Source organism: Gadus chalcogrammus, chromosome 1 (assembly GCF_026213295.1).
Source record: "Gadus chalcogrammus isolate NIFS_2021 chromosome 1, NIFS_Gcha_1.0, whole genome shotgun sequence".
NCBI lineage: Eukaryota > Metazoa > Chordata > Actinopteri > Gadiformes > Gadidae > Gadus > Gadus chalcogrammus.
In genome coordinates this window covers 13,209,197-13,234,196 of record NC_079412.1, presented here as the reverse complement: position 1 = coordinate 13,234,196, position 25,000 = coordinate 13,209,197, and the positions used below count along the sequence as shown (strand labels likewise).

General features: G+C 46.4%; 5 protein-coding genes across 11 annotated transcripts in view; 2 read left to right on the top strand and 3 right to left on the bottom strand.

The window, feature by feature from the left end:
• LOC130382617 (potassium voltage-gated channel subfamily D member 3-like) overlaps positions 1-3,095 on the top strand; it is a 100,919-nt gene extending 97,824 nt beyond the window's left edge. The window contains exons 8-9 of the mRNA XM_056590472.1: positions 1,474-1,736; positions 2,604-3,095. Coding sequence (XP_056446447.1) covers positions 1,474-1,736; positions 2,604-2,787 — 447 coding nt within the window. The 3' untranslated portion in view covers positions 2,788-3,095. The remainder of the gene's footprint in view (positions 1-1,473; positions 1,737-2,603) is intronic.
• A 2,946-nt stretch (positions 3,096-6,041) lies between these two features.
• On the bottom strand, positions 6,042-7,477 carry LOC130405227 (D(3) dopamine receptor-like). Its single transcript, XM_056610641.1, has 2 exons — positions 6,386-7,477; positions 6,042-6,197 (listed from the first exon to the last, which is right to left on the bottom strand). The coding sequence occupies exons 1-2, from the start codon at positions 7,475-7,477 to the stop codon at positions 6,042-6,044; spliced, it is 1,248 nt and encodes a 415-aa protein (XP_056466616.1).
• Positions 7,478-7,933: 456 nt separating this feature from the next.
• On the bottom strand, positions 7,934-12,664 carry LOC130391059 (probable ATP-dependent RNA helicase DDX20). Its single transcript, XM_056601249.1, has 11 exons — positions 12,448-12,664; positions 12,261-12,355; positions 11,968-12,136; positions 11,752-11,866; positions 11,431-11,573; positions 11,097-11,235; positions 10,929-10,987; positions 10,646-10,728; positions 10,196-10,301; positions 9,805-9,906; positions 7,934-9,611 (listed from the first exon to the last, which is right to left on the bottom strand). Exons 1-11 carry the CDS (start codon positions 12,641-12,643, stop codon positions 8,260-8,262), a joined length of 2,559 nt encoding a protein of 852 aa, XP_056457224.1. The 5' UTR covers positions 12,644-12,664; the 3' UTR covers positions 7,934-8,259.
• A 1,015-nt stretch (positions 12,665-13,679) lies between these two features.
• Positions 13,680-16,542, top strand: LOC130382610 (parapinopsin-like). Its single transcript, XM_056590460.1, has 5 exons — positions 13,680-14,301; positions 14,658-14,748; positions 14,842-15,079; positions 15,579-15,821; positions 16,150-16,542. The coding sequence occupies exons 1-5, from the start codon at positions 13,959-13,961 to the stop codon at positions 16,297-16,299; spliced, it is 1,065 nt and encodes a 354-aa protein (XP_056446435.1). The 5' UTR covers positions 13,680-13,958; the 3' UTR covers positions 16,300-16,542.
• Positions 16,543-19,450: 2,908 nt separating this feature from the next.
• LOC130382588 (cyclin-dependent kinase 17-like) overlaps positions 19,451-25,000 on the bottom strand; it is a 37,430-nt gene continuing 31,880 nt past the window's right edge. For 3 of the 7 annotated variants that reach the window (XR_008895596.1, XR_008895595.1, XR_008895597.1), the window contains exons 12-19: positions 23,783-23,880; positions 23,573-23,678; positions 22,957-22,999; positions 22,734-22,824; positions 22,469-22,546; positions 21,390-21,511; positions 20,801-20,848; positions 20,318-20,342 (exon numbers count right to left, since the gene is read on the bottom strand). Coding sequence is in view for 2 of the 7 variants with exons in the window: in XM_056590434.1 (XP_056446409.1) it covers positions 20,305-20,342; positions 22,469-22,546; positions 22,734-22,824; positions 22,957-22,999; positions 23,573-23,678; positions 23,783-23,880 (454 nt within the window). In the remaining 5 variants the exon portion in view is untranslated. Of the gene's footprint in view, positions 20,343-20,800; positions 20,849-21,389; positions 21,512-22,468; positions 22,547-22,733; positions 22,825-22,956; positions 23,000-23,572; positions 23,679-23,782; positions 23,881-25,000 lie in introns of all 7 variants that reach the window. The other 4 variants (XR_008895599.1, XR_008895600.1, XM_056590443.1 and 1 more) reach the window with 4 other exon arrangements.

Here is a 25,000-nt window from a genome sequence, read left to right as displayed (position 1 = left end):
AAAAAAGTCCGCCTATTTACTACCACGGACATGATCCTAATCCGAACCGTATCCGAAACCGAGGCCCAAAACGGTTATCTGAACCGAACCGTGGACACACTGATCCGTTTCACCCCTAGTGTATATACACACACACTAACATATGTACATACACGTACACATCGGTGTATATACACACACACTAACATATGTACATACACGTACACATCGGTGTTTATACACACACACTAACATATGTACATACACGTATACATCGGTGTATATACACACACACTAACATATGTGCATACACATACACATCTGTGTATATACACACACACACACACACACGCAGACTAAACACACATACATACATACATACATACAAACACATACACACTAAATACACACACACACACACAGACACACACACACATACGTACAGTACAAACACAAACATACACACACAGGCATACACATACATACGTACAGTACACACACAAACATTCACACACAGGCATACACATACACGCACAAACCCATATACACACAAACACACACACCCAGACACACGCGTACACACACACACACACACACACACACACACACACACACACACACACACACACAAACACACACACACACACATACGTACACACTCACTTTTGTTGAGCTCTGCAATGGGGTGAACAATTATGCCATAACTGTATAAACTTTGTATTCATAATCTGTGTCAGTAGTTACCCAAAATATGTGCAATAAACCAGTACAGCACAGCATAGCATGATGTATGGTACACTGTGTTACCCACAGACTCTGCGCTGGGACACCGCCAGCATTCTTTTTATTTTACGGTTCAAGATGCATCAGAGACACGCTACGTTAGGCAGGTATCACGCCACAGCATTACTCCCACTATAGAACGTAATGATGCACTTATGGTCTAATACACAGACACACACATGCACACACACACACATGAATGTAGACACACACACATGCCTGCCTGTATATACGATATGAATTCCTTCCACTGTATCAGCACAAACTGAACATGGACAGCATAAATTGTGATGTAAGAATCAGCAGAGCAAAAACTCACAGGATCATGGTGGAAAATATATTCAAAGGAAAGACTAAAAGCTAGTTAAGGCTGCTGTGTGTGTGTGTGTGTGTGTGTGTGTGTGTGTGTGTGTGTGTGTGTGTGTGTGTGTGTGTGTGTGTGTGTGTGTGTGTGTGTGTGTGTGTGTGTGTGTGTGTGTGTGTGTGTGTGCGTTTGTGTATGTGCGTTTGTGTATGTGTGTGGGGGGGGGGCAAAACTATGACCTCATAAAATGCTCCTACTTAATGTTCATGATCCTCGTTTTTCTTTGTCTCTCTCTCTCTCTCTCTCTCTCTCTCTCTCTCTCTCTCTCTCTCTCTCTCTCTCTCTCTCTCTCTCTCTCTCTCTCTCTCTCTCTCTCTCTCTCTCTCTCTCTCTCTCCCTCCCTCCAGAACCATGAGTTTGTAAACGAGCAATGCTACCAGCAGAGCTATCTAGAGGCGGGGCAGAACTACCAGTCTCAAAGCCCCTCCCTCTCCAGCCAAGAGGGCATGACGGGCACCTGCTGCACCCGCCGCAGCAAGAAGCGACACTCGCCTCTACCCAACTCCAGCGTGCCCTCGGGTGCTCTGATGCATCCCCTGGTGCACCCACACACACATCAACACGCCTTGCAGGAGCTGAGCACCATACATATCCAGCCCCACACCACCAGGTGAGATCAGAGGACATGAGGCAGCGCAGCACTTTGAATGCACGCTCTCTGGTGTGGAATGAACCTTTCACCGGCAGTCAAAGGTGCTTTTGCATAGTTTCTTCATTTGTTCAATCTTTCCTTAGATACCTCTGGAGGTCATTATTAATTCATTTGGCAGACGGTTTTACCTCTAAAGGGACTTGATTCACAGTCTCTGTGTGACAAGAGGGTGTGGAGGAAGAGCCTTACAGTTTGGGCAGGCCAATTACATTCAGGGGCGGTGCTTGAGCAGTGATTGGCCGGATTGGTGGGGAATGGTTAGCTCAATAGACCAATGGCTGATGGCAAGCATGCATCCAAATGCAAATGGGTTGAGGTAACTTAACCGCTAAAAGCACCGTGTTGGGTCACAACGCCTCCAATGCGATTCACAACAGTTCATTTAGAGACAGGCATCAATGAGCAGGTGGTCCTGTAGCTTACTCAAGGAGGCCACAAAGTTAGATGCAGAACATTGGGGATCAAACCGAGTACCTTTCCACTGGAGGTCAAACACACACTTTTGGTTTTGTTTGAGATATTCTCACTTTGACAAACTTTAACAGAAGTCTGTGATTCAGTAACTGTCAGATGAGCAGTGAATGCATTTTAACTGTAAAAAAGATTTTTTTCTAAGTCAAAGTCTTAGTCTAAGCAGTTGCTTGCTCAACACCCAAATTGGCTGGAATGGAGTTTGTTTCAACCCATCCATCTAGAATCCTACAGGTCAAACCTCATGTAAATTATTTTCTTCTTCTTCTTCTTCTTCTTCTTCTTCTTCTTCTTCTTCTTCTTCTTCTTCTTCTTCTTCTTCTTCTTCTTCTTCTTCTTCCGTTTCCGCCGCAGTCGCTCCAGCCTCAACATGCGCCTGGAAGAGCAACATCCGCTCAACTGCCAGAGCGGGGGCAAGGTCACCACGGCGATCATCAGCATTCCTACGCCGCCGGCGGCAAACAGCCCGGAGGGGGACGCTCAGCCGCCGGCGGTCCCCGCCCACCACCAGAACATTGTCAAGGTGTCCGCGCTGTGAAGACTGAGCCGGGCTCACACGGGTCACGCAGGCTCAGGAGGACGGGATGACATTAGAATAAAAAATACTCTGGAATAAGACTTAGGGTTGAGGGACGGTGGACCGGAATCGGTTGGACTAGTAGAAGCTCATTCAGAGGACGCAAATCTGACCAAGGTGGAGACTGCCATCTCCTGGACATGTAGTACAATGACATGCACTCCCCGTGCGGATGGTGGACAATTTTTAGATACAGTGTGTTCTCGGTTGGTTGAGGCCGGCTTGTGCGTGTGTGCGTGTTTGTCTGTGTGCTTGTGTGTGTGTGTGTGTGACTGTGTGTGTGACTGTGTGTGTGTGCTTGTGTGTGTGTGTGTGTGTGTGTGTGTGCGTGCGTGCGTGCGTGCGTGCGTGCGTGCGTGCGTGCGTGCGTGCGTGTGTGCGTGCGTGCGTGCGTGCGTGCGTGCGTGCGTGCGTGTTTGTGTGTTTGTGTGTTTGTGCGTGTGTGTGCAGTTGTCAAGAAAACAACAGCAAACCTGTTTGATTTGGGATTCCGGCAAAGGGTTGTGTGAGTGTTTAACAGATCAGAGATCTGTATGTAATGTGTCACTGTGCACATAGCACCTTTAATGATTTGGTTTCAGTTTTAAAAAAAGAAATATATATGTATGTTTTTTCTAGAAGGAGATAACAGGAAAAAGCTATTGAAAAAAACCTCTGAAAAAAAAGAATAGACTTAGAAGCAGACTATGAGAAACTTTTTCCACCGACATAACTTTTGGTATGATGTGTCATTCCGGTCTGCTAAGCTTTTGATGGATGAATTATGCCACCATTCTCTTTGTGGTGAAATATTACATCAATATCAAATCCACTCGGGCAAAAAAAATGTGATTCAAAAGAGGTGAAACTTATGAAGTAGTTTAATACGTATGCTTTCATGAATGTATGCTGGGGAGATGAATTGTGATCAATCTTGTGGCTAGAAGGTTTGGGTGTAGGTGTGGGTGATTGTCTATGTTTTGTCAGTGTCCGTGTGTGTGCATGTGAGTGTGTGTCAGGCACACATGTATCCTTTGTGTGTAAGATATCAGAGACGTGAGTACTTCTGGAAGTTTCTCTGGCTCATGGTACAGCTGCCACTCTGAACGGTTCATCGTACACGTATCTGTCCAAAATTCTCAGCTACAAGCCTTTTTACACAAAATGTGCCTGTTTAGTTTGAGTCAATAAAAAAAGGGGATCGATTTATCTTCCCTTCTTATTTAATTTTTCTTTTGCTGACTTTTCTCGGCCTTCGCAGTGCCACGGACCTCACCAGTACCCAATTCTCTTATAAGCAAACCAAAAAAACGGTACAAGTTCAACTAAAGCCACCACTATTGAATAAAAGCACAAGGTGTTTGCTGAGAATTTCCGACATTGAACTGTCCTGAGCCTGGATTCTTTTGTGAATATTGTTAATAGAATATTTTGTAATATTTGGCCATCATCTGGCAGACCAGTGAAGCTGTCCTCTCTTTCTCTTAGACTCGTTCTCTTCTGATCTCTCTCTTGTTGTTGCCCTGTTCCGACCCGACCCCCCCCCCCCTCCCTGTCCCCTGTCCTGTGTGATAACAGTTTGCTTTGCGTAGGTGTCCTAGACGTCAATCGTTCCTCAAGAGTAAGCAGGCATTTGTTTTGTTTTGTTGACTTTATAGTTGGCCCAGAATTGTTAAGTATGTGTGTACACTATGTGGTTAGCAAACTCTGTTTGTGAGTTGTTTTTTTTTGTTCTCAGTGTTTCCAGAGAATTGTCTTAATTCCTCACTGGATTTTCTATTTGATTTTGTTCCCGAAGAACTTGAAGCCACGGTCGGCTGGCGACCACAGAGCGGAAAGGGGAAGGCAGGGTCTAATGCGGATGATCCCTCAAAAGCTCCCCTTTGCTCCCGAGTACATGGTGTGTCTGTGTGTATGCGCGCGTGTGTGTGCGTGCATGCGTGTATGTTCTGTAGGGTTTTCAGTGTACAGGCTTGTATCCCTGCACCACCGCCATGCGACTAGACCAGCATTTACCCAGTCTCCCCCCAGCCCCACCCCAGAAACAGACCGTTACCATCATTTCTAACTAAAGTTAAACGACACTCAGTTAGCCCATCGGCCGCCTTAGCGTTTCAAGTGGAATCCCATCATGGTGGCCATGCGGACGCGGGACTGATGGCATACAGTTGACAAGTCAGCTGGCTTTGTGTTGTGCAGAACTGGACTCCTAGGTCAGACCACCAGTTACAAAATCATCATTTGAGGGCTTGTATTGGTGTAAACGTTTAAAAAAATTTAGTCAAAGGGATTCAAAGTGAACTTTTTCCCAACATCAATGAAAACAAGCACAGGCAGGTGGGTCAGCTTACAGAGCACATGAGCTTTATTATAACAACAGAACCGTGGGTATCCACCTCCCCATCTGCTGGCTAGGCCGCGTGTCGTCACGGGAGCAGGGCTCTGCGTCTGTCGGGTTCTCGTCTCAACAGCAGTGGCTTAAAGGCCTCTTTTTACGTTCTGCACGCCGCAATACAGATTTATTTCAGCCTTAGTGCAGCCGGTTATGTCCCCCCCCCCCCCCTTGGTTTCTTTTCAAGCAGAAAGGAGGTCTCTGTGATCGTGTTTGGTTGTCTATTCCCTCCCTTCCAACTGTCGCCTTCCCTCCTTCCATCGCCCTCTCCCTCGTTCTCGATGCTCTGTGTCATATCTTTTTTCTCCTCTTTTATACTTTTCCCGCTTTTTCTCTCCTGCCCCCTGTTGTTGTTGTTGAGGTAACTGCTGTCGTATTTTGTCAGGTGTTGGATATTATTTATGACCTTGTCTTGTGTCCCAACTGTGAAACGCCTGATAAAACATATATATCTGCCATAAATACATATTCTGTGGCCTCTATTTAATGTTATAGTCATCCCAACAACTGTGTGTGTGTGTGTGTGTGTGTGTGTGTGTGTGTGTGTGTGTGTGTGTGTGTGTGTGTGTGTGTGTGTGTGTGTGTGTGTGTGTGTGTGTGTGTGTGTGTGTGAGAGAGAGAGAGAGAGAGAGAGAGAGAGAGAGAGAGAGAGGAGAGAGAGAGAGAGAGAGAGAGAGAGAGAGAGAGAGAGAGAGAGAGAGAGAGAGAGAGAGAGAGAGAGAGAGAGAGTTACAGTCATCATATGATTGCCCTCAGAACAACAGCAGCCACTCTGTCTCAGTAGAAGAGGTGCAGACTAAACTAGACGTAAGTCAATGCATAATGTGAATTATAAACAGGTCGTTCAACCCTTAAACTTCCGCGGAAAGACCGACAGCGAGGAGAGGATCTTATTCAGCTCGGAGCGGAACTGCCGGGTCACCATGGTGTAGATGAGCGGGTCTACAGCGGCCGGCACGCTGGTCAGCACCATGGCAGATGTCTCCAGCTCCACTGCCAGCTGCAGGGGGCGAGCAACAAGCACGCAAAGCAACAGTTAGGGATTTGAAAAGAGATGTTTTAGCTTCACACAGAAGGGAATACAATACGTATTATCGAAAACGTGTTGGATTGAAGTTTATTTGTAAAATAGGCGAGATTAATAGAAGGATTCCGAACAAACTAGGAACGGACGGTGACACTACTCACTGAGTTGGTGTTCTGCCACGAGGTGATGTTCATCAAAAGGGTCACAACCATGGGCACCCAGAACAGAGTGAAAACGATGATGATGTACCCGAAGCGCTGCGCCAGCTTCCCCTCCATCCGTTTCTTCCCGCGCTCTCTCGCCAGGGGCGTCAGAATACAAACCGCTCCTGCGATCTCCGGAAGGGGGCTCCGCGGGGGCTTCCCCTTGATGACCCGGGACGTCCTCGCCTCGGCCACGGTGATCAGACGGCTGTTCGGCGGCGTGCTGCTGGACGCAGGCCGACACATTGCCGGGAGCAGCTTGAGGTGATGGCGCTGAGGAGGAGTACGACGAGGAGCTGGTCCCGGTTCTGAAGCCGCGAAGCTGAACCACCTCCACACCTGTTTCGTTGTTGGCCTCAGCTGGATCCCGTTGTCGTAGACTCGCTTTCGGTGTTGCCGGACTACTTTGAATATTCGCGCGTAGTAAATAACGATCAGGGTCAAGGAGAAACCCCACACAGGCACCAGGACATAGGCCCCGAACGGATCCGTAGATCGGAGAGTCTCAACGGGCACATCCCCCCAAGGGTACCGGCGGCAGAGCATGTGATACAGCTCCTGTTTTGAGAGAGCCAGCGATACGACGGCTAAGAGGACGCCGCAGACCCAGATGGACGGGATCCACATGCACACCCTGGTCTTCCTCCGTTGCGTCCGGAAGGGGAAGGCGATGGCTTGGTACCGCTCCACGCTGATGCTGACCAGTGTGAGGAGCTGAACGCAGCTGCACAGCGCGTATGAGAAGCGCTGCACGGCGCACAGGGACACGGACACCTCCAGGTGTCTCCCGTAGCTGAGGAAGGAGAAGAGGAAAAGCGGCGTGTCCACGGAGCACTTCAGGAGGTCGCTGGCCGCCAGGCTGACCAGCAGCGCGTTGTTAGAGGTCTGGAGGTTTTGGTTTCTGAACACCACCCAGCAAACCAACAGGTTGGCAGGCAAGCCCAGGACGAAGGTGAGCGAGAGGATGACGCAGTTGAGCACCAGGAACGCGGGATTCACCTCGCTTTCCTGCTGCGAAGCGGTTTCGTTCCAACAAGTGTGCGAAGCCATAGTTACTTTATCAGCGCATTTTTTTTTAATTAAGTTATGCAGTTATGCACATGTCCACAATTAGTGCAGCAGGCCTAACTGGTGAGCAGATCCAGTCATGATGACGCTTATCCGGAGTGTTAAAACAAGTTGAAGACACAAATAAATTCAGCTCTGAGTCTCCGTCCTATCACCCCTGCCATCGGGCTCTGACCAGAGAAGGCACAACTACCTGGTGATTTACACTTTAGCGCGCACCCTGATATATCCCGAGCGCGCTCAAGGGCACACGGCAGCCGGAGGCTGATTGTGTGAAGTGAGTGGTTACGCTGATTAGCCGCGTGTTCAGGGTGCACTTGAGTGTTCCGACCTTGATCGACGATGTCCGGCCGAAGGACATGTTGAAATAATTTCCTCCCTGGACTATTGCACTCTGTAGATCTTTACAAATGATTGATTTGACTTTTTTACAATTTAATCAGTCTTACATTGTCTTTATTAGAAAAGCACAAATGATACACAACCATATTATTACATACTTATAGATTGATTAGCTTTAGCATTTTTGTTTTGAATAAATGTCATGGCATCACCAATGAGCAAATTTCATTACATTTTTGGAAACTTGGAAACTTTGGAAACGGGATGCCCTTTACACAATTACACACTTTAAGCCAGATATCAATACCAACAGTGGATTTCCGTATAACAAAATGTGGTTAAGTTGTTACATTGTGTTACAATAACTTTATTTCCCCCAGTTATTCTGCAAGTATTGAAAGACCACCCATGCAGTTTCCAGATCAGTGTTTAAGGAGCTCGTTAATGTAGACTGTATTCATGCGATATGCTGCCATCCAGCTGTTGGCTTGGCTGTAGTAGCTATGGTAACCGGGCTGAGGATGGCAAGCCATGGCTTCGTAGTACTGCTCCCAGGATCTGTAATAGGCTCGCCAGTCGTCGGCATTCGACCACTCCTCTTCCTCCTCTTCTTCACTACTACTACTACCTTCCCCTCTCGGCTGCCCTTCCATGATCTCCTCCCTTCCCTCGTCATCCCGTCTCCTCTTATCGCAGACCCTCTGCTCCTTCCTCCCCACCGCGCCGTCCGCCCCCCTGCCCTCTCGGGACGGGTCAGCCCGGCTCCTCTCCTCCCTCCACGGGACCGGGTGACCCCCTCGTGCGGGTTTGTCTCGCTCGAGGGCGCCCCCGTGTGGTGTGCGACTTGTCCGATGGGACGCTGTTGGCGGGAGGGCGGGAACCTGAGCCTTGCTTTTATTGGGACCGGGCTCGGCTTGGGACCTCTGCCGTGCGTCGGTCTGGGACGAGCCAGAGCGCGGCGGAGCCTTCGCTTTGGGCCGCTCTTCCTCCATGCCTTCGTCGTCATCATCCGAGGAGGATGAGGAGGACGAGGACGAGCTTGAAGACCCAGAGCCAGACCTCCGATGGGCGGGGTCGACCTCCATCTTGACGGGCGGCGTCCTGCGCGGCGGCGGCGTCCTGCGTGGCGCCGGCGCTGCGGCGCGGCCGCCGCTCTGCAGCGAGCGCTTCAGTGCGTTGTCCTCGTCGTCGTGGAGCACGTGTGACTCGGTGTGCATACTCGGCTGGCCGTCGTCGTTCTGACCTTTGAACTGCCTGATGACCTCCACCGACCTCCCCGGGCCCTCGGAGATGAAGGCTTGGAAGTCTAGCTCCGCCTCCTCCAGGGTCATGAGGCTGTCGCTCAGGTTCTTGAAGGAGCTGAGGGGCGGGATCTTAGGGAGGGCCTCTTGGAGCTCCCTACGAGTGGGGCCTTGGGGGGCTTGGGGGGCTGGCGTATGCCTGGCTTGGGGGGCTGCTGCGTGCTTGATGGGACGCGCCGGTTTGGGCCGACTCTCCTCCACTTTGTCTCCTCTTGGCTCGGGCGGAGCACGGCTCTTCTTGGGCCAACGCTCGCCTGGACCAGGGTCCCTGGGTGGAGCCGAGGACGTGGAGGAGGCCTCCTGGTCACTGGAGGAGGCGGCGGCGGCGGTGGCGACAGGAACGTCAGGAGCCTTCCTGTTCTTCTTCTTCTTCTCTTGCTTGGGGAAGAGTTGGGATGTCGGCCCCAGTGTGGAGGCCTCCACGCTGACCCCCCAGTCGCACGACTCCTCCATCAACCCCGGTTCTATTGGGGCTGAAGACACAGGGAGCGTTACAAACCAGTGCTGGCCTGGGACACTCGTTAATTGTCACCAAAATGACCATTAACATAATTGTATTTTTGAACAAGCATGCTGAATCAACATTAGGTAGTTTGTTGTTCAAATGTATCTAGTGTATTCACATGCATAAAAACACAAGACAAAAAAATATGATTCCACACTCACATGGCAGTATGGACAATTTCAGGTTGCACTTTTGAGCAATAGCCATCATCTTGTTCTCCTCCTCACCATGGCAACAGTATGTCACCGCCAGCCCCTGAGTCCCTATCAACAAAGAGCGTACTGATTATGAGGATGTCGCCGCGGGAGGGAACAAGAGGCTCCAGATAATTAGGAAACCTAATGTAGATGATTGGTAAGAGACTCTTGACCTTCTGTAAGGTCAGACAGATTTTCCGAACAAGGTCAACAGATCAGTCTAATCCAATGCGTGTTGCAAAACAATTAATGTAATGTAAACATTTTTTTTAAATAAACATAATGAATTACATTCTAGTAATCCAATCAATCGTTACTATAGTAACACGAGTGTACCAGGTTGAGGGAAACTGACCATAGCGGCCGGCCCGTCCAATGCGATGCATGTACGTTTCCCAGTCCTTGGGGACATCAAGGTTTACAACCAGGTTCACCTTCTCCGCATCGATACCCCGGGCGGTCTGAGCAGAGCAGAGGAGGTCAGTCGTACTAAAAAGTTGAACAACGCAGTACTAAACCTATCTAGTGGAGTGAATTGATTGTTGAAATGATGTAAACTAAAACGTCCTTGTTCTAAAAAAGGTCGCCAGACATGATCATGCTATGATTGATCGTGTCCAGTTCATCTGTGAATACGTTGTGTGTGTGTAATTTAGTGTTGTAGTCCCATAAAATATCTTGTGATCCGTTTTAGGATTAACAGAGAGTATTTAAGAGCTCTGCTGCCATGATGCAAGTAGAAAAACAACGTATAGAATTGTATGCAATTTCTCACGCAAAAAAAGTGTTATTGTGTGTTTCTTACCAGATCAGTAGAGATGAGTACTCTACACTGATATTGTTTCAGTTTGGACATGGCCTCCAACCTCTGGTCTTGAGTTAGCCCACCTGCACCGATCGCAGCAAACGGTTTCATCACATGACAAACAGAAACAAGTTATTTATTTAATGACTATTATGAGTAAAGGCCTTCATTCAGAGAGGATAAATTCATCAAGTCAGTACAAAATACGGCAGAGTGTAGCAATCCCACCCTGGGAAGATAAAAATAAATAAAAAAGATTAACTTTATCAGACTTTCATCTCACCTGAGATGCAGACCGCAGGGAGGCCTTTAGAGGACAAAATGTCTGCCAGGTGTTGAGCCCTGCAAAAACAAGAACAGTTAGTATAGTTTCCAAGAGATGATTCAAAATCATTTGCTACTTTTCCATTTACTTATGAGACACTTTGAGAGACAACATTGAAATAACTACCTTGAATGTAGATTGGAGAAAACAAGTGCTTGGTTGAAAGGTACTTTGCTGAAGAGCTCAAGCAAATGCAGGACTTTCTCCTCAAAGACCTTATGTGCATGAGCATGCGAGTTCACAAGCTTGTAATACTGCCTCAAACCTGGAGGGGGCATCCAAAGTCAAATTAATAAATTGTAAAACAAATTACTGTAGCTGTAAATAATGCATCTTGACATGCAGTTAAAAAGGTTAATATGTTAACCATGTGATTCGGAGCACAGCTGTTCACAGCAGTTAGTCAAACAGCTGTTACTTTAACACATTTTAAAAAGTTACATTTTAAAACCGCCATTACCTTTAAGACTAGGGTCTTTGGGGTTGAGCCGAACAAAAGTGGGCTCGCTCATGTAGTTGGACAGGTGTTGTGCAAGGGATTCTGGGTAGGTGGCAGAAAGGGCAAGCATCTGTTTGTTCGCTGGTAGAGAGGAAAATATCCAACTGGGGGAACAAGGCAGTGTGTGAGACGCAGCATGTACAAACAAACGTTTAAAAACGGTACTGAGAAAGTAGGCAAGTGAAAGAGTCAGTGATGATATCACTTTGTTTAGATAACAGTAATAATCTGGGTAATAGTGCATGGACAGTGTGCAAGCACACCCATTACAATTCATATTACTTGATTTGTTCCTGGAAACTGCCCTCCTCCAGCAGTTTGTCAGCCTCATCCAGGACAAAGAGCCTAATGCTGGCTGTAGACAACATCCCCAACTCTATCAACTGCTTGATACGGCCTGTTGACCAAACAGAATACAGTTGTAATAAGTAATGCATCTCTTTAGTATGGCATGTAATGATGTTGTGTTTTCATTCACTGTACTGTTTCGCCACCGACCTGGGGAGCCCACTGCAATGTGACACTTCTTCAGGTTGATTTTATCCTGGCTCACTGCCGTGCCCCCTATAAAGACATGGCACTGCAGACCTTCCATGGCACTGCCGATGGCCATCAACACTGAATGGATCTGAACAGCTATCTCCCGGGTCGGAGCCAGTACCAAAACCTGGAGGTACAACAAGTTACCCGGTGAAATGCATAATACGAAAAGTTAATTCAGCTCATATTTAGATAGAATGGAATGAAATATTATTAGCAGTAGTGTTTTTCTATGATTCAAGTCATCTCACCTGAGTGGTGACATTTTCCAGGATCAGTGAATCCAGTGCAATGGTGCTGAAGACACATGTCTTCCCTGTGCCTGATTTCGCTTGTACGATCAAATCTAAAACATGAAATAAACGTATTAATGTCAAATAAAGCATCATTGGTAGGTGGGCTGCACGTTAATAAACAGTTGGGATGTGTCACACGCACCAAGACCACAGCGACCAAGTGGGATTGCCTTGAGCTGAATCGGTGATGGTTTCTGAAATCCCGACGCAGAAAGTCCCTCGAGTACTGGCTTAGACAACAGCAAAGAATTAAAGTCGATTCCCTCGGATAAGAGGACATCATCAGTCCGGCTTCTCGTATCTATATCATGAGCGGCTTTTCTCACGCACGCTGCCATCTTGACTCGACTGTTTACGGGTCAAAGGACCAAGCTTTAACAAGGATGGTGGTATTTATCTACCGCCATCTAGTGGCTGAGAGTTGTATGAACGCACTACCTAGTTCTAAGAAATACAGCAGGTCTATTTTTGTAAGGCAATTTGATTTGCCTTCGAGGTTTCAGTATAATTAAATATATGTATTTAAGTAAGAAAAAAAGGCCTGAAAACATTTTGACATTTCGAACATGGCTCTTACCTTTCCCGAGATGTTCTGGTTCAGAAGAAGTGCTCCAGTTGTGATATACCGCCATCTGTCTTATACACTGAATAATATAAATATTGAAAATATATTTCAATAGCAAATAGGAAAAAATATTAACACACTGAAGTGAATGTAATGTATGTTGGTTATGGGTACAATTTTAAAAATCAATTAAAGCAGATCAACTTCAATGTTATCATTAAATTAGCCTGGATAGTAGTATCTTTATCTTATGTTAAATTCTGCCCTATCAATTTGATTCAAGATTCAATCAAATTTATTGTTGGAATTATTATTGCAGATGCCCAATCCTGAATAAGATGGTCAACTGCACCTTTCCAATAAATAAATAAATTATAATTATAACCATCATCTCAACACCATATAGAATAGCTAACTGAAGTCTCAAAAATATTTGACATGTGGTTTAGGCTATAACTGCTCATCAACCGTACTCCTTTAGCCTATCAAGGCTAAAGGACACCTTTAACACCTACGCCAAACGCATGAACACTGTAATTTAGTGCATTAAGTCTGACAGACAAGCACTTGATAATTAAACACCTCCTATACCACGGCAGCTGTGGCCCCAGCAATCAAGGAAAGTGCAGTGCTTTCAACCATATGACACTCACAGTAAGTTATTCTCTACCAATCCGGATTTGAGGATTACATTTATGTGCATTAAAAACCATGAGTTTGAGCCCTTCTCTTCTTATCCTCTTTATTAGGTGGTCTGCACTGATCTCCTCCTCTTGTTAAAGGCTTTAAGAGGCACTAGAAGGTGTATCAAACCATTGTTGGGTGGGATTCCCCCTTTCTCTCATCTGTCTTGTCTCATTGAGTCAAGTGGATACATTGTTGGTCCCTTTTCTCAGCTCCTGACCAAATGTTTCAGTCTCGGCCATGCATCTGAAGCTTGCTTCAGGATCAACAAGGGAGTCATGAATGCTTGAGTGTTGAGACACTGAGAGATACTTTGGCATACTTGTAGTGCCTCGGGTATCTCCCTCATCGCCCCTAACCGACCAATCTCCGACCCGAGGGAGGGTCAAAGCCCAACGAACACCATGGAACCGCTACAGGTCGTCCTCAGCCTCCGGCCAAACTCTTCGTGGCCCTACAGCACCGAGGAGCCTCCTCTTCTGTCTCCAAGCGCCTACACTGCTCTGGCCGTGCTCATGGGGTTGGTCTCGGCGGCGGGGATCCTTCTCAACCTACTGGTGGTGGTGGTGACGGTGAAACACCGGCAGCAGCGGCAGCCCCTGAGCTACGCCCTGGTGAACCTGGCCGTGTGCGACCTGGGCTGCGCTGCGTTCGGAGGCGTGCCCACCACCGTGGCCAACGCCATGGGCTACTTCAGCATGGGCCGGCTGGGCTGCGTGCTGGAGGGCTTCGCTGTGGCCTTCTTCGGTAAGTCTGGGCTTTTTAAATAGTCATTATAATACTATATACATTTAAAACAGTACTATATACATTTGATACAATACAAATACATTTAATACATTGCTATATACATTTAATACAATCGTATGTACATTTAGTTCAATACTATAATTTTTTTATAATAATGTGTACAATTAATACAACCCTATTTATACAATATTGTCTGCCCTTTGCACGTCGTGCATAGTGTGAATTCATACATTCTTCACATAGCTCACTGGTAGTGTTAATGCCACAATCTAGCAATTTTTAAACGTGTGAAAGTTTCAGCATGTCCTTCAGCCTGCGTCCCGTCCATCTATCAAAACAACCCTTATGTCCAGGTATAGCGAGTCTGTGCACAGTGGCTGTGATCGCAGTGGAACGCTACATGGTGGTCTGTCGACCCATGGGGGCTGTCAAGTTTCAGACCAGGTATGTTTACATTTATTGACACCCATGTGACCTTTACAGCCTCCCAGTGTCCAGACGGGCAGTACTCTCTCCCGCTCTCTCCCATGTATGCAGGCATGCGGTGGGGGGAGTGGTGCTCTCTTGGCTGTGGTCCTTCCTGTGGAACACGCCGCCGCTGTTCGGCTGGGGCAGCTTCCAGCTGGAGGGCGTCAAGACCTCCTGCGCCCCTGACTGGTTCAGCCGGAATTCGGGGAACATGTCCTACATCGCTATCTACTTCCTGCTGTGCTTTGCCCTGCCCTTCTCTGTCATCCTGCTGTCCTACTGCCAGCTCCTGCGGACCCTGAGACAGGTCGGTCTTAGGATGAAGATGAGTGAGGGGAGTAGGGCATTAGAGGCAGCTGACCCTGAGGACTGCACTTTAAGATGAGGGTTGTTTGACGAAAGGATCGTGTAGACATGTTTTTACAGTGATCTAGGTTAGATTTGAGCTAATATTTTATTGTAATTTTTTAGATATGGCAAAGCCATGTCTAAAAAATGATGTGTAGAGTTTGCTGCTCCAGGCTCTCTATGAGCCAACTTAGATTTAGAGTGCTCCCAGCTCGTTTCAGAACAATTTGGGCGTCTCTTCCATGATTGGTTTGGGGAATCCATCTTGCCTGTTTATCACAAGTGCGTGAAATGCCACATTTCTCAATGCCATAGAAACGTAAGAAGAGATGCAGCAGGGAGGGAGGGGGCATGGTTTTAGTGGTTTAGTTTCAAAATCGTGTAATTTTCGGCTCCCTCTCTCTGAGTGAAGTCTGCACAGGCACGTTTCAGCCGTCGCCTTGTCTATGTCCGTACAGGTCTCCAGGCTCCAGGTCTCCCTGGGGGGTAGTACCAACCGTGTGGAGCTGCAGGTGGCACGCATGGTGGCCCTCATGGTGTTAGCCTTCCTGGTAGCGTGGCTGCCCTACGCCGCCCTGGCACTCACCGTCATGCTGGATCCCAGTCTGTACATCAGCCCTCAGATCGCCACTGTACCCGTGTTCCTGGCCAAGAGCAGCACCATGTTTAACCCCATCATCTACATCTTTATGAACCGACAGGTACTTGGGTTGATATATGTGGATGTGTGGACGTACGTATGAACGCACTCACGCCGCACACACACACACACACACACACACACACACACACACACACACACACACACACACACACACACACACACACACACACACACACACACACACACACACACACACACACACACACACAGTAATAAAAATACTCATTGCGACTTCTGTACATGTGGACACATACATTTGCAATGAACACACATACCCCCACACTCACAGACACAAACCAACTTTCTAGTAATATTCACACTTAAAAAGGATCTGCAATAAACACAAAATGTATTTGTTTCTCCAGTTCAGGGACTGCACTGTCCTGACTCTCCTGTGTGGATGGAATCCCTGGGCCTCAGCACAGGACAGTATAGCGGGAGACAAGACCGTTTATACTCAAAGCAATACGCGTAAACATTCAAACAAAGATCTGGAGGGAGAAGGACTTTGTTAGTGTCGTGTTCAAAGCCTTGTTTATATGTGTGCCAGCAAAATCATGATGATGTAATGATTGAATGGTTGTTTGTGGAGATGACTTTAGAGTTTTCATGTTTTTGTATCACTAAAATGCGTGATTCATTTGTGGTTGTGTTATGATGTTGTTAGTGTTATAGTGTGGTCTATGTTCCAGGACACACTTATGTAGCCCTTTAATAGTGACCTAAATCTAAATTGATTTGGGTTTTAAGCTTCAGATCCTTGGGGAGATTACTGTCTCGGTTTAAAGCTTTTATATTTTACATACTAATATAGATACTGAAACTTGACTTTATTTATACAACTCATAAGAAAGGGGAGGCACGTAAAGTCATGCTAACATGGAATAGTGAAAAAGTGAACTGCTTCCATCATTTGTTTGCTTTTAGATACAACTATATAGCCAAATATGAAATATTCATGACTCCAAAGTCCTTAGTGCTTTAAGCTGCATATCCGATAAGAGTGGAGACACCAGAGCTGGCCAGCTGCTATACCAACCCGTCTGATCCCATTAGCTTCATGTATTATGGAAGCTCTCTTCATCTGGCAGCCCCTTGAGAAAGGTGCTTTAGTAATGAACCCTGATTAGCACTGCCTCAAATCTACTTAGTTCCTGGATTGGTGCATTTAAGGTTTGCTCCATACCCTACCGTCAATCAATCATTTCAATCATTTCAAATTACAAAAAAAGGACGTCCACAACTTTCTTCAACATATTTCTTTTAATTAGAAGTACAGAACCTGACTTTCTTTTCAAGGTCTGTGCTTTAACACCCTCCTCTCACTTCAGCCTCAATTCTATGAACTCTATGGCTTTCATTGTAAAAAAAAGAAAAGGAAAAGAAATCAAATCAAATAATAAAATCAGCAAATATTCGGCAATACCCCCCTCCCCCCGCCCCGTTCTTTTCAACATATTAATCTGCACAGACACCTTCCTCATCCGTTCAGATGACTCACAGTTTAGTCATTCACAGTTAGTACCCCCAAAATTCTGACTCAATGAAAAACGCAATCATCATTATTCTACACCCTTGGCATTTGTAATAGTTATCTTAATATTGCTATGAATTCCATCAAGGTTAAGGACAAAAGGAGGTCAGAATGGGAAAAGCTGTATAAAACCTGCGCAGATTTGTTTATATATATATCTTCCCCCACTATATATATATGTGTACATATATGCATATGTATAGACACGTATATATGTACATATACATGTATATACACACATATACAGAGGGGGTGTGTTCTATCTTCATGCAACACGCCATCATTCCCCAGGGTTTGCCTGCATAAAACAAGGATCCTATCCCAACTGTGTTTTGGTGAACGACCATTAAAGAAGAAACCCCAGAGGAGTGACTGTGCACAGGGAAGCTGTAATCTAAGACATCCACACCTACAGTCTGGTTCACACGCAGGACTTGTTGGAGGACGGGTATGTGGAAGTAGCAACCTGGCTCCATGAGGCTATGCTATATGCTTTGGTCCGGAGTTGGTTCTTTTCGCAGGATGACAGCATGAGGCTAAGACGGCTTTTTTTTTTTCATCGAGCTTGATTTCAGTTTAGGGAAATTTCAACTCAATAAACAATTACAAGTTGAATCAGGGTTAGGTGAGAACTTTTGTAAGAACTCAATGGACAGTCTTTAGAAGAAGAGGGAATGGTTTAATCTATACACAATGTGCCGGTTTCTCCTGATTTAGGGATGCAAGAGTAAATAGGCTTACTTTGTGTGTTCACGTTCCCTTCACAAGCTGTGAGAAAGGCTTCCAAGACTGCAGTCTTAGGGCTGGCTTTAGACTGCAGAGTTTTACTGTCTTCACTGTCTAAGTACTGTAGGGCTACAGCACAGGCTTTTATCTGGCCATCATAGCTCATTTGAACTGTCATCCAGAATGTTAAAGTGCTTGTTGTAGGGTAGTTTTGATTCTGCATTACGTCCAAATCAATAGTAACCATTCTCTGACCTTTCGCTTAAACTTCAATGAAAAGAGGGGGCCATTTCCCATACCGCCAGTAAAACATATTTTTTGTTATGCCAACATGCTTGAAGGGATTTAAAAAAGAGGAAGGAACGGCAAGGTGTATGAACAGCAACACTATTAAGTCCTAAGCAGTGACTTGATGAAATTACTTTAGAGTTGTTACTTTTATTTATCATAATCATAGGTAATACTTACATACAGTCAGTCTGCTCTCGAGTTGCAAAAAGGGACTTAACCAGACTTTACTTACAAGAGCTGCTGTACCTCACCGCATCTACCAACACTACACTACCCATAATCCTGAGCTCAAGGAATGTGCAACACGCTCACAGCAGGTCACCAGCTGTTTGTAGTTTTTTTTACATGGGAACACAAGTGAGAATGAGAATAACCTCCAGGGACATTGTTGCTTCCGACTTATTACTTAAAAGTAAATATCATGGTTGTGTGTCTATATATACAGATTAAAAAAGTAAAAGAATACAAATATGGAGTAGGTGGGAGAAGGTAACTGACAAAGGGTTTGTCAGTAAAGAGGTAAAATCGGGTGCAAAGAGAACAGTTGAACATCGATGCTACAGAACACGACAAGTCAAAACAACCTTCATAGTAAAGGCAGTAGAGGAACGAGGGTCTGAGAATGAGCACGTAATTGTACACTTCAACTTTTTTTACATTGATCTATTTTCTTAATCCCTGTTTCCGTTATGATTGACTTACTAGCACACTGAATCAGATTGCAAACTTTTATTCTAACATGTAACGATGACATGCCAAATAGTGAGACCAATGGTTATCAGCCAATTCCATTATTGAAAGGACATACTCCTGCCTCATTTTTACACATGGCTAGTTTAGTGTTTCTATATACATTTCTGGTGAGTTCTCTGCATCCTACTGAGTGACAGCTGGCTGAGCGTAACCACTACTGGCCAATAAGGTGCTAAAGGTTATCATGTTAAACTCCAATCATAAACGTGATAATGTTCAAGTAAATCAAATGTTCTTAGTTATTAGTGTGTGTGTGTGTGTGTGTGTGTGTGTGTGTGTGTGTGTGTGTGTGTGTGTGTGTGTGTGTGTGTGTGTGTGTGTGTGTGTGTGGATGTGTGTTTGCATGTGTGTGAGAGCATGTATGTGTGTGTGTGTGTGTGTGTGTGTGTGTGTGTGTGTGTGTGTGTGTGTGTGTGTGTGTGTGTGTGTGTGAGAGACAAGAGAGTCGAAAGTAAGAAGGAGAGGGGGCAAGTGTGCCTGTCTGTCAGATGTTTTCTATTGGAAAAGGCAAATAGTTATAAGGGCTGCATGTATAAGGTGACGTCTTTAGAGTTTGGGATTCAGGCTGATATTTATAAAACAAAAAAGCAGAGTTCTAAAACTCCTTCTCTTTATGTACAACAGTTCAGCCGACCCCAAATAAAAAGACCAAAGGAGAGAAAGACGGTTGCATTCTCTCTCATGCTCTTTTTTAAGTGTGTCCGCCATCCCTTCCAAGGGCTAGGTTTCCCCTCTTTCTCACTGATACAGCAAGGTTTTGTTTAAGTCCACGTCGTACACACTGCCCTCCCCTGGGCAGCTGTCGTAACAGCAGCAGCAATGAGAATCCTCTTGCTCTCTTTTTTTCTCCCCTGCCCATCTTCATGCTCTCTTCTTTCTCTCCCTCTCTCTCTCTCTCGGTAGTGGGGAGTTACTTTATTTATCTTCTATCAAGTTTAAGGTCGCAGTTTCTCAATCTCGATTCGGGCGTAGTTGACAGTTTCTTTTATAGTTCTGGTTTCTTCTTCAGGTATTTTTTTTGTTTGTTTGTGGTGATGTGGTGTTGTTGTTGTTTATGTTGTTGTCATTGTTGTTGTCATCATTGTTGCCTCCTACGGCACGTCCCTGGCGAGAGTGTGTGTCTCTCCGTTTGTTTAGTTTGTGCGGTGGGGGTCAGTGAGCGCGTGTCTGAGACCGGACCTCCCTGCCTCCACACCTTCACTGGACCCCTCCGACACTAAAACAACACACTCTGCCTTCTACTCTTCCCCTGGGCTGGGAGAGAGAGACAGAGAGAGAGAGAGAGAGAGAGAGAGAGAGAGAGAGAGAGAGAGAGAGAGAGAGAGAGTAGGAGAGAGAGAGAGAGAGAGAGAGAGAGAGAGAGTAAAGGGATGGTAGGACAGAGAGGAAAAAATAGTTAAAAAGGAAATAGGAGTGAAAAAATGTTTAATTCAAATGACGCTAATAATTGGTAAAGTTAAGAATGACCCAGATACACCCCTACACACTGATTTACCCAAGGCAAACAACACAAAAACAGAGCAATTAGCATAGAAATATAGCATATCACATCATGCAACCACGCCCCAAATGATATTCTTCACCCAAAACATACTTACCGGAACCTGTAACACTCAAAACTACTCAGCAGCAACACCACTCATGAAAATTAAACAAATGAAAAACACACACAAACACACACAGCATCACACCAAAAGTGGACGCACACTTACAGACTCAACATAACGGTTACAACTCCCGCTGGAGAAACCTGAACAGGACTGCAGATAACAGAAAAACAATCAGAATCCCCAGTAGTCCATTTCTAATAAAGAGCACTAAGTTGTTTTCCTGGTGAAGGTGTTAGCCGCCTTTCATACGTTAGTAAAGGAAAAAAAAAAACGGGTTTGCTGAGAGAAACTAAAATTTAAGCTAGTGAGAACCGAGACAAAGGGTTGTGGATGCACAGCAGAAAAAAACAGCAACAGCGCGACAGACAGGGGGGACAGTCGAACAAAAACAAACTGTACAATGCAGTTGAATGGGATTATTCCCACGAGCCATAACATAACAAAAAAGGAATGACGGCCAACATTACCGGGGGAGGGGGATGTGGGGGGGGGGGGGGGTACGTTAATAGGGTGATGTTTACTCTGGCAGTGTGGGGAGGAGTTAGATGTGAGGAATGCACATTAGAAAAGAATAAATGAATAAAGACAAGTGCACATACAGGCAATGAGAGAAGAAACAAGACAGCAGGAAGGAGGAGAAGTAGAAACAGGAGAGGTGGAATCGGGTAGAGAATGAAGAGAGCGTATTTACCAGATGGACTCTGGCCAATCAGCCTGTGGAAGGGGAGGCGAGAGCCTGACTCTGAGCCCTGGGATTGGCTGCTTCTCGCTGGAAGTACTGCGAGGGGGCGGAGCCTATCTTATGTGCCATTGCTTTTTTTGGAGGGGGAATGGGGGAAGGGGGCGGGTTATTGAGGAATTGGAGGGGTTGGGGTTCAATGTGTTGTAGAGATGACGTCAGAGAAGAGAAATAGAAAGGATTTGGGGGGATAAAGACAGTTGAGAGATGACAGAGAAAAAGAGACAAACACACACTAAGTGGTACAGATAAATAATCTGAGACGAGGAAGTTGAGGATGCACAGTGAGTATGACCTGTACATGAACATTTGCCCGGCTGGCATGAGACAAACACCTCTTCAGAATGTACGAACACGTGGAGAACAATTGTACGGAATGGTGCCAAACAAGTAGGATAGCACTTGGCAAAGTACCTTTCTTACATTACCAGGTGGGTGTTCACAATCAAAAGCTTTGTTCTTTCTCCTCCTCTGCATGATATTGCACAAATAACCATGCATCATAGCATTGCGTCTAATCATGTCGTGTTCGAGGGTTGGGAGCTCATGGTGAGGTTGATTTGGGATTTGAGTGGGTCTGTGATTTACTGGAAAACAGTGTGTGTGTGTGTGTGTGTGTGTGACCACGCTCACCTAGTTGGGTGTATTCAGCAAACATGTTCTAACAATGCAGTTTTGACCTGCACAAGTTCAAAACTTGTGCATTGCTCACTCGACGGACTGTCTTTCTGCCTCTAGAGATTGAACTTCCGGCCCATTGCGGCAGAAAGTCATAATTCACTCTGTGCCTAACATCATTACATGAATTATAGATATGAGCCCTTTCTTTCTCCACCTTCTTCCTGTTCAACCTTTGAAGATGAAGAGTGCCTCCAGACTATGACGAGTCTGCAAGCAAAACCCCTACAGATTGGGTTTAATGTGTGATGGCCAGACAGAGAGAGCCAAAAAGAACAGAGAGTGAGTGTATCCTGTTACAGACATTGTTTAAATCTTCTAGTCCTAGTCTAGTCTTGTTCCTGAACGCTCACCTGATTCTGGGTAAACAGCAGACCTCTTGCCTGGGTCTTTATGGAGCTGAATTTCTTTTATTGAGAAGAGTGAGGCAGCTGAAACATAAGAGATTAGAATCAGAACCCAAATGGCATCAATTGCGGAGGACAGTGAACCATACAATAAATATGTAGGTGCGAGGAAGAAATACAGATGATTAATAGATACGTGTGCATGTTTATGTGTGTTTATGTTTGTGCCTGTGGGTGAGAGAGCGTGTGTGCATAAGCACTGTGTACTCACTATCAACTAGTGACTGAACCTGCTCTCCAAGACTCTTGAAGTAAGGCACCCGGAGGGCATCTTCTGCTGAAATACGCTTCTTGGCCTCAAACTGGACCGAAAGCAACAGACAAAACAGACAAACAAAAAAGGTGCCAGCGAGGTTACACAATGTCTGAATAGGAATAGGAAATATGAATGTATTATTCATTATTCTCTGCTCATCTGTGCTGTTGCGTCGTACCTGCAGGAGTTTGGATAGCAAATCATGGCCATCGCTGTCTATCCTGTAAGAAAGAAGAGTAAAGGATAAAGGGAGTGGATTAGACGAATATGCAAATAACATAGAGAGAACCAAAGAGTGCGAAAGAGGCAAAGAGAAAGAGAGAGATAGGGCAAGCGAGAGAGAGTGACAGAGAGGGAGAGAGAGAGAGATTGAGAGAGAGAGAGAGCGAGAGAGAGAGATTGAGAGAGGACGGTGAGAAAGATATGGCGAGAGAGCCAGAGAGAGAGAGATGGGATAAGATGGAGAGTGAGAGTAAGAGAGAGAGAGAGACAGAGAATTGGATTTCAGGAGAGTCTAATGCTCGATCCAGGCTCTATAAAATGGTGTAATGTTCTGGCCCATCAAAATAATTGCGGATATGCTGCAGCTCTTATTGAAAATCAATCCTGTATTTCCTGTCGTCATAGTCTCTCCGGCTATTCAGTTCCAATCTATACAGGTGCATGCATGTCACATAAGCAGACATACCTGCACACACAAGCACACAGACACAGACACAGACACAGACACAGACACAGACACAGACACAGACACAGACACAGACACAGACACAGACACAGACACAGACACACACCTGGGTGCGTGGTTGACCAAGGGCTCTGCGTTGTACTTGGGGAAGTTGTAGGTCTTGAACTCTTCGCTGTTGGTGCAGCCGGGCCAGGTCTCCTCCGTGGGCGTACCTGGGAGCAAAGAAAAACGTAAGTTCCCTCAGCACCCAAACACACGCACAGAGAAACACACTAGCGTGCGCGGATGTCCCACTCGTTGCACCGCTGTGGCTCACCCAGGATGCGGAATATGAGGTGCAGCTCGTCCTCCACTGTGGAACCGGGGAACAGCGGCCGGCCTGTGACCATCTCGTAGAAGATGCAGCCCACGCCCCTGAGCACAGAAAACACAGAGCCCTGATTCACTGTGAACCCTGACTCACCCGCCAGCACACAGCGCAGCCTCTGAGCCACGCGAATCACACATTAGACCGACGACGCTTCTCTGACCCGCGGCCACTCAGAGCGCTTCACAATGCGAGCCTCGCGATCGCCCACTCACACACACACACACACACACACACACACACACACGCGCACACGCGCTCAGGTGTGTGGAGGTGTGTGCCATGCAAGCTCGCCGGGAGCAGCCAGGGGAAGGCATCTGGCTCAGGTGCACGCCTCGTTCACTCGGCTACGAGGTGCCGGGATGGAACCAGCTACCCACTGTTTGCTTCCTAGCCACCGCCGCCCAGTTTGATGGTGTTTGTGTGTGCCGCTTTTATAGGTTGATGTGGATACAAAAACGGGAATGCTGTGTCGGTGCTCATGTTTGCGTTCAAGGTTGTGCACTGGGGACATGTTTTCCCCCCTCCTCCTCTCAAATCAACAACTAATTCCCATGGCATTTACTTGGGCAAGGGGGATCTTCTGAAATCTATGAGCCATCTCATTCTGGATTGACGCATTGTTCTGCCATGGTAAATACATGTTACTCCAGAGCAGTGATGTAACACCATTGGCACGGGTTTAATGCGGTGTGGGTGGAGCTCCACTCCCCCTCTCACACGGAGAGTCATGCGATGATCTGTCAAGCCTCCAGCTCGGCTTAGCAACCAGTCCGGACCAGTTTTCCACTCACACCCACCCACACACAAACACACAAACACACACACATGGACGGAGGCAAGGGAAAAGAATGCCCATTTCCAAGCAAGGTGGCACACGAGGGCCCATGGGACCAGTAGGGCAGCAAAGCAACAGTGAAAAATGACTCTACCTCCAACCTAACAGCGATGGTTGCAACCAGAGTATAAAGCACAGCTGCATCCCAAGGCAAAGCAGAGCTTGTTGTGGAATGGAAGAGATGGGCTGGGGCTAAACTCTACATTTGTGTGTAGAAGTGTGCACAGCGGGATAAATTCATTAGAAGGGAACTATAAAGGGAAGCTCCGGGCGGGTGCATTAGACGTGGACGAATGAAAGAGCGGCTACAGGCAAGACGCAGGAACGTG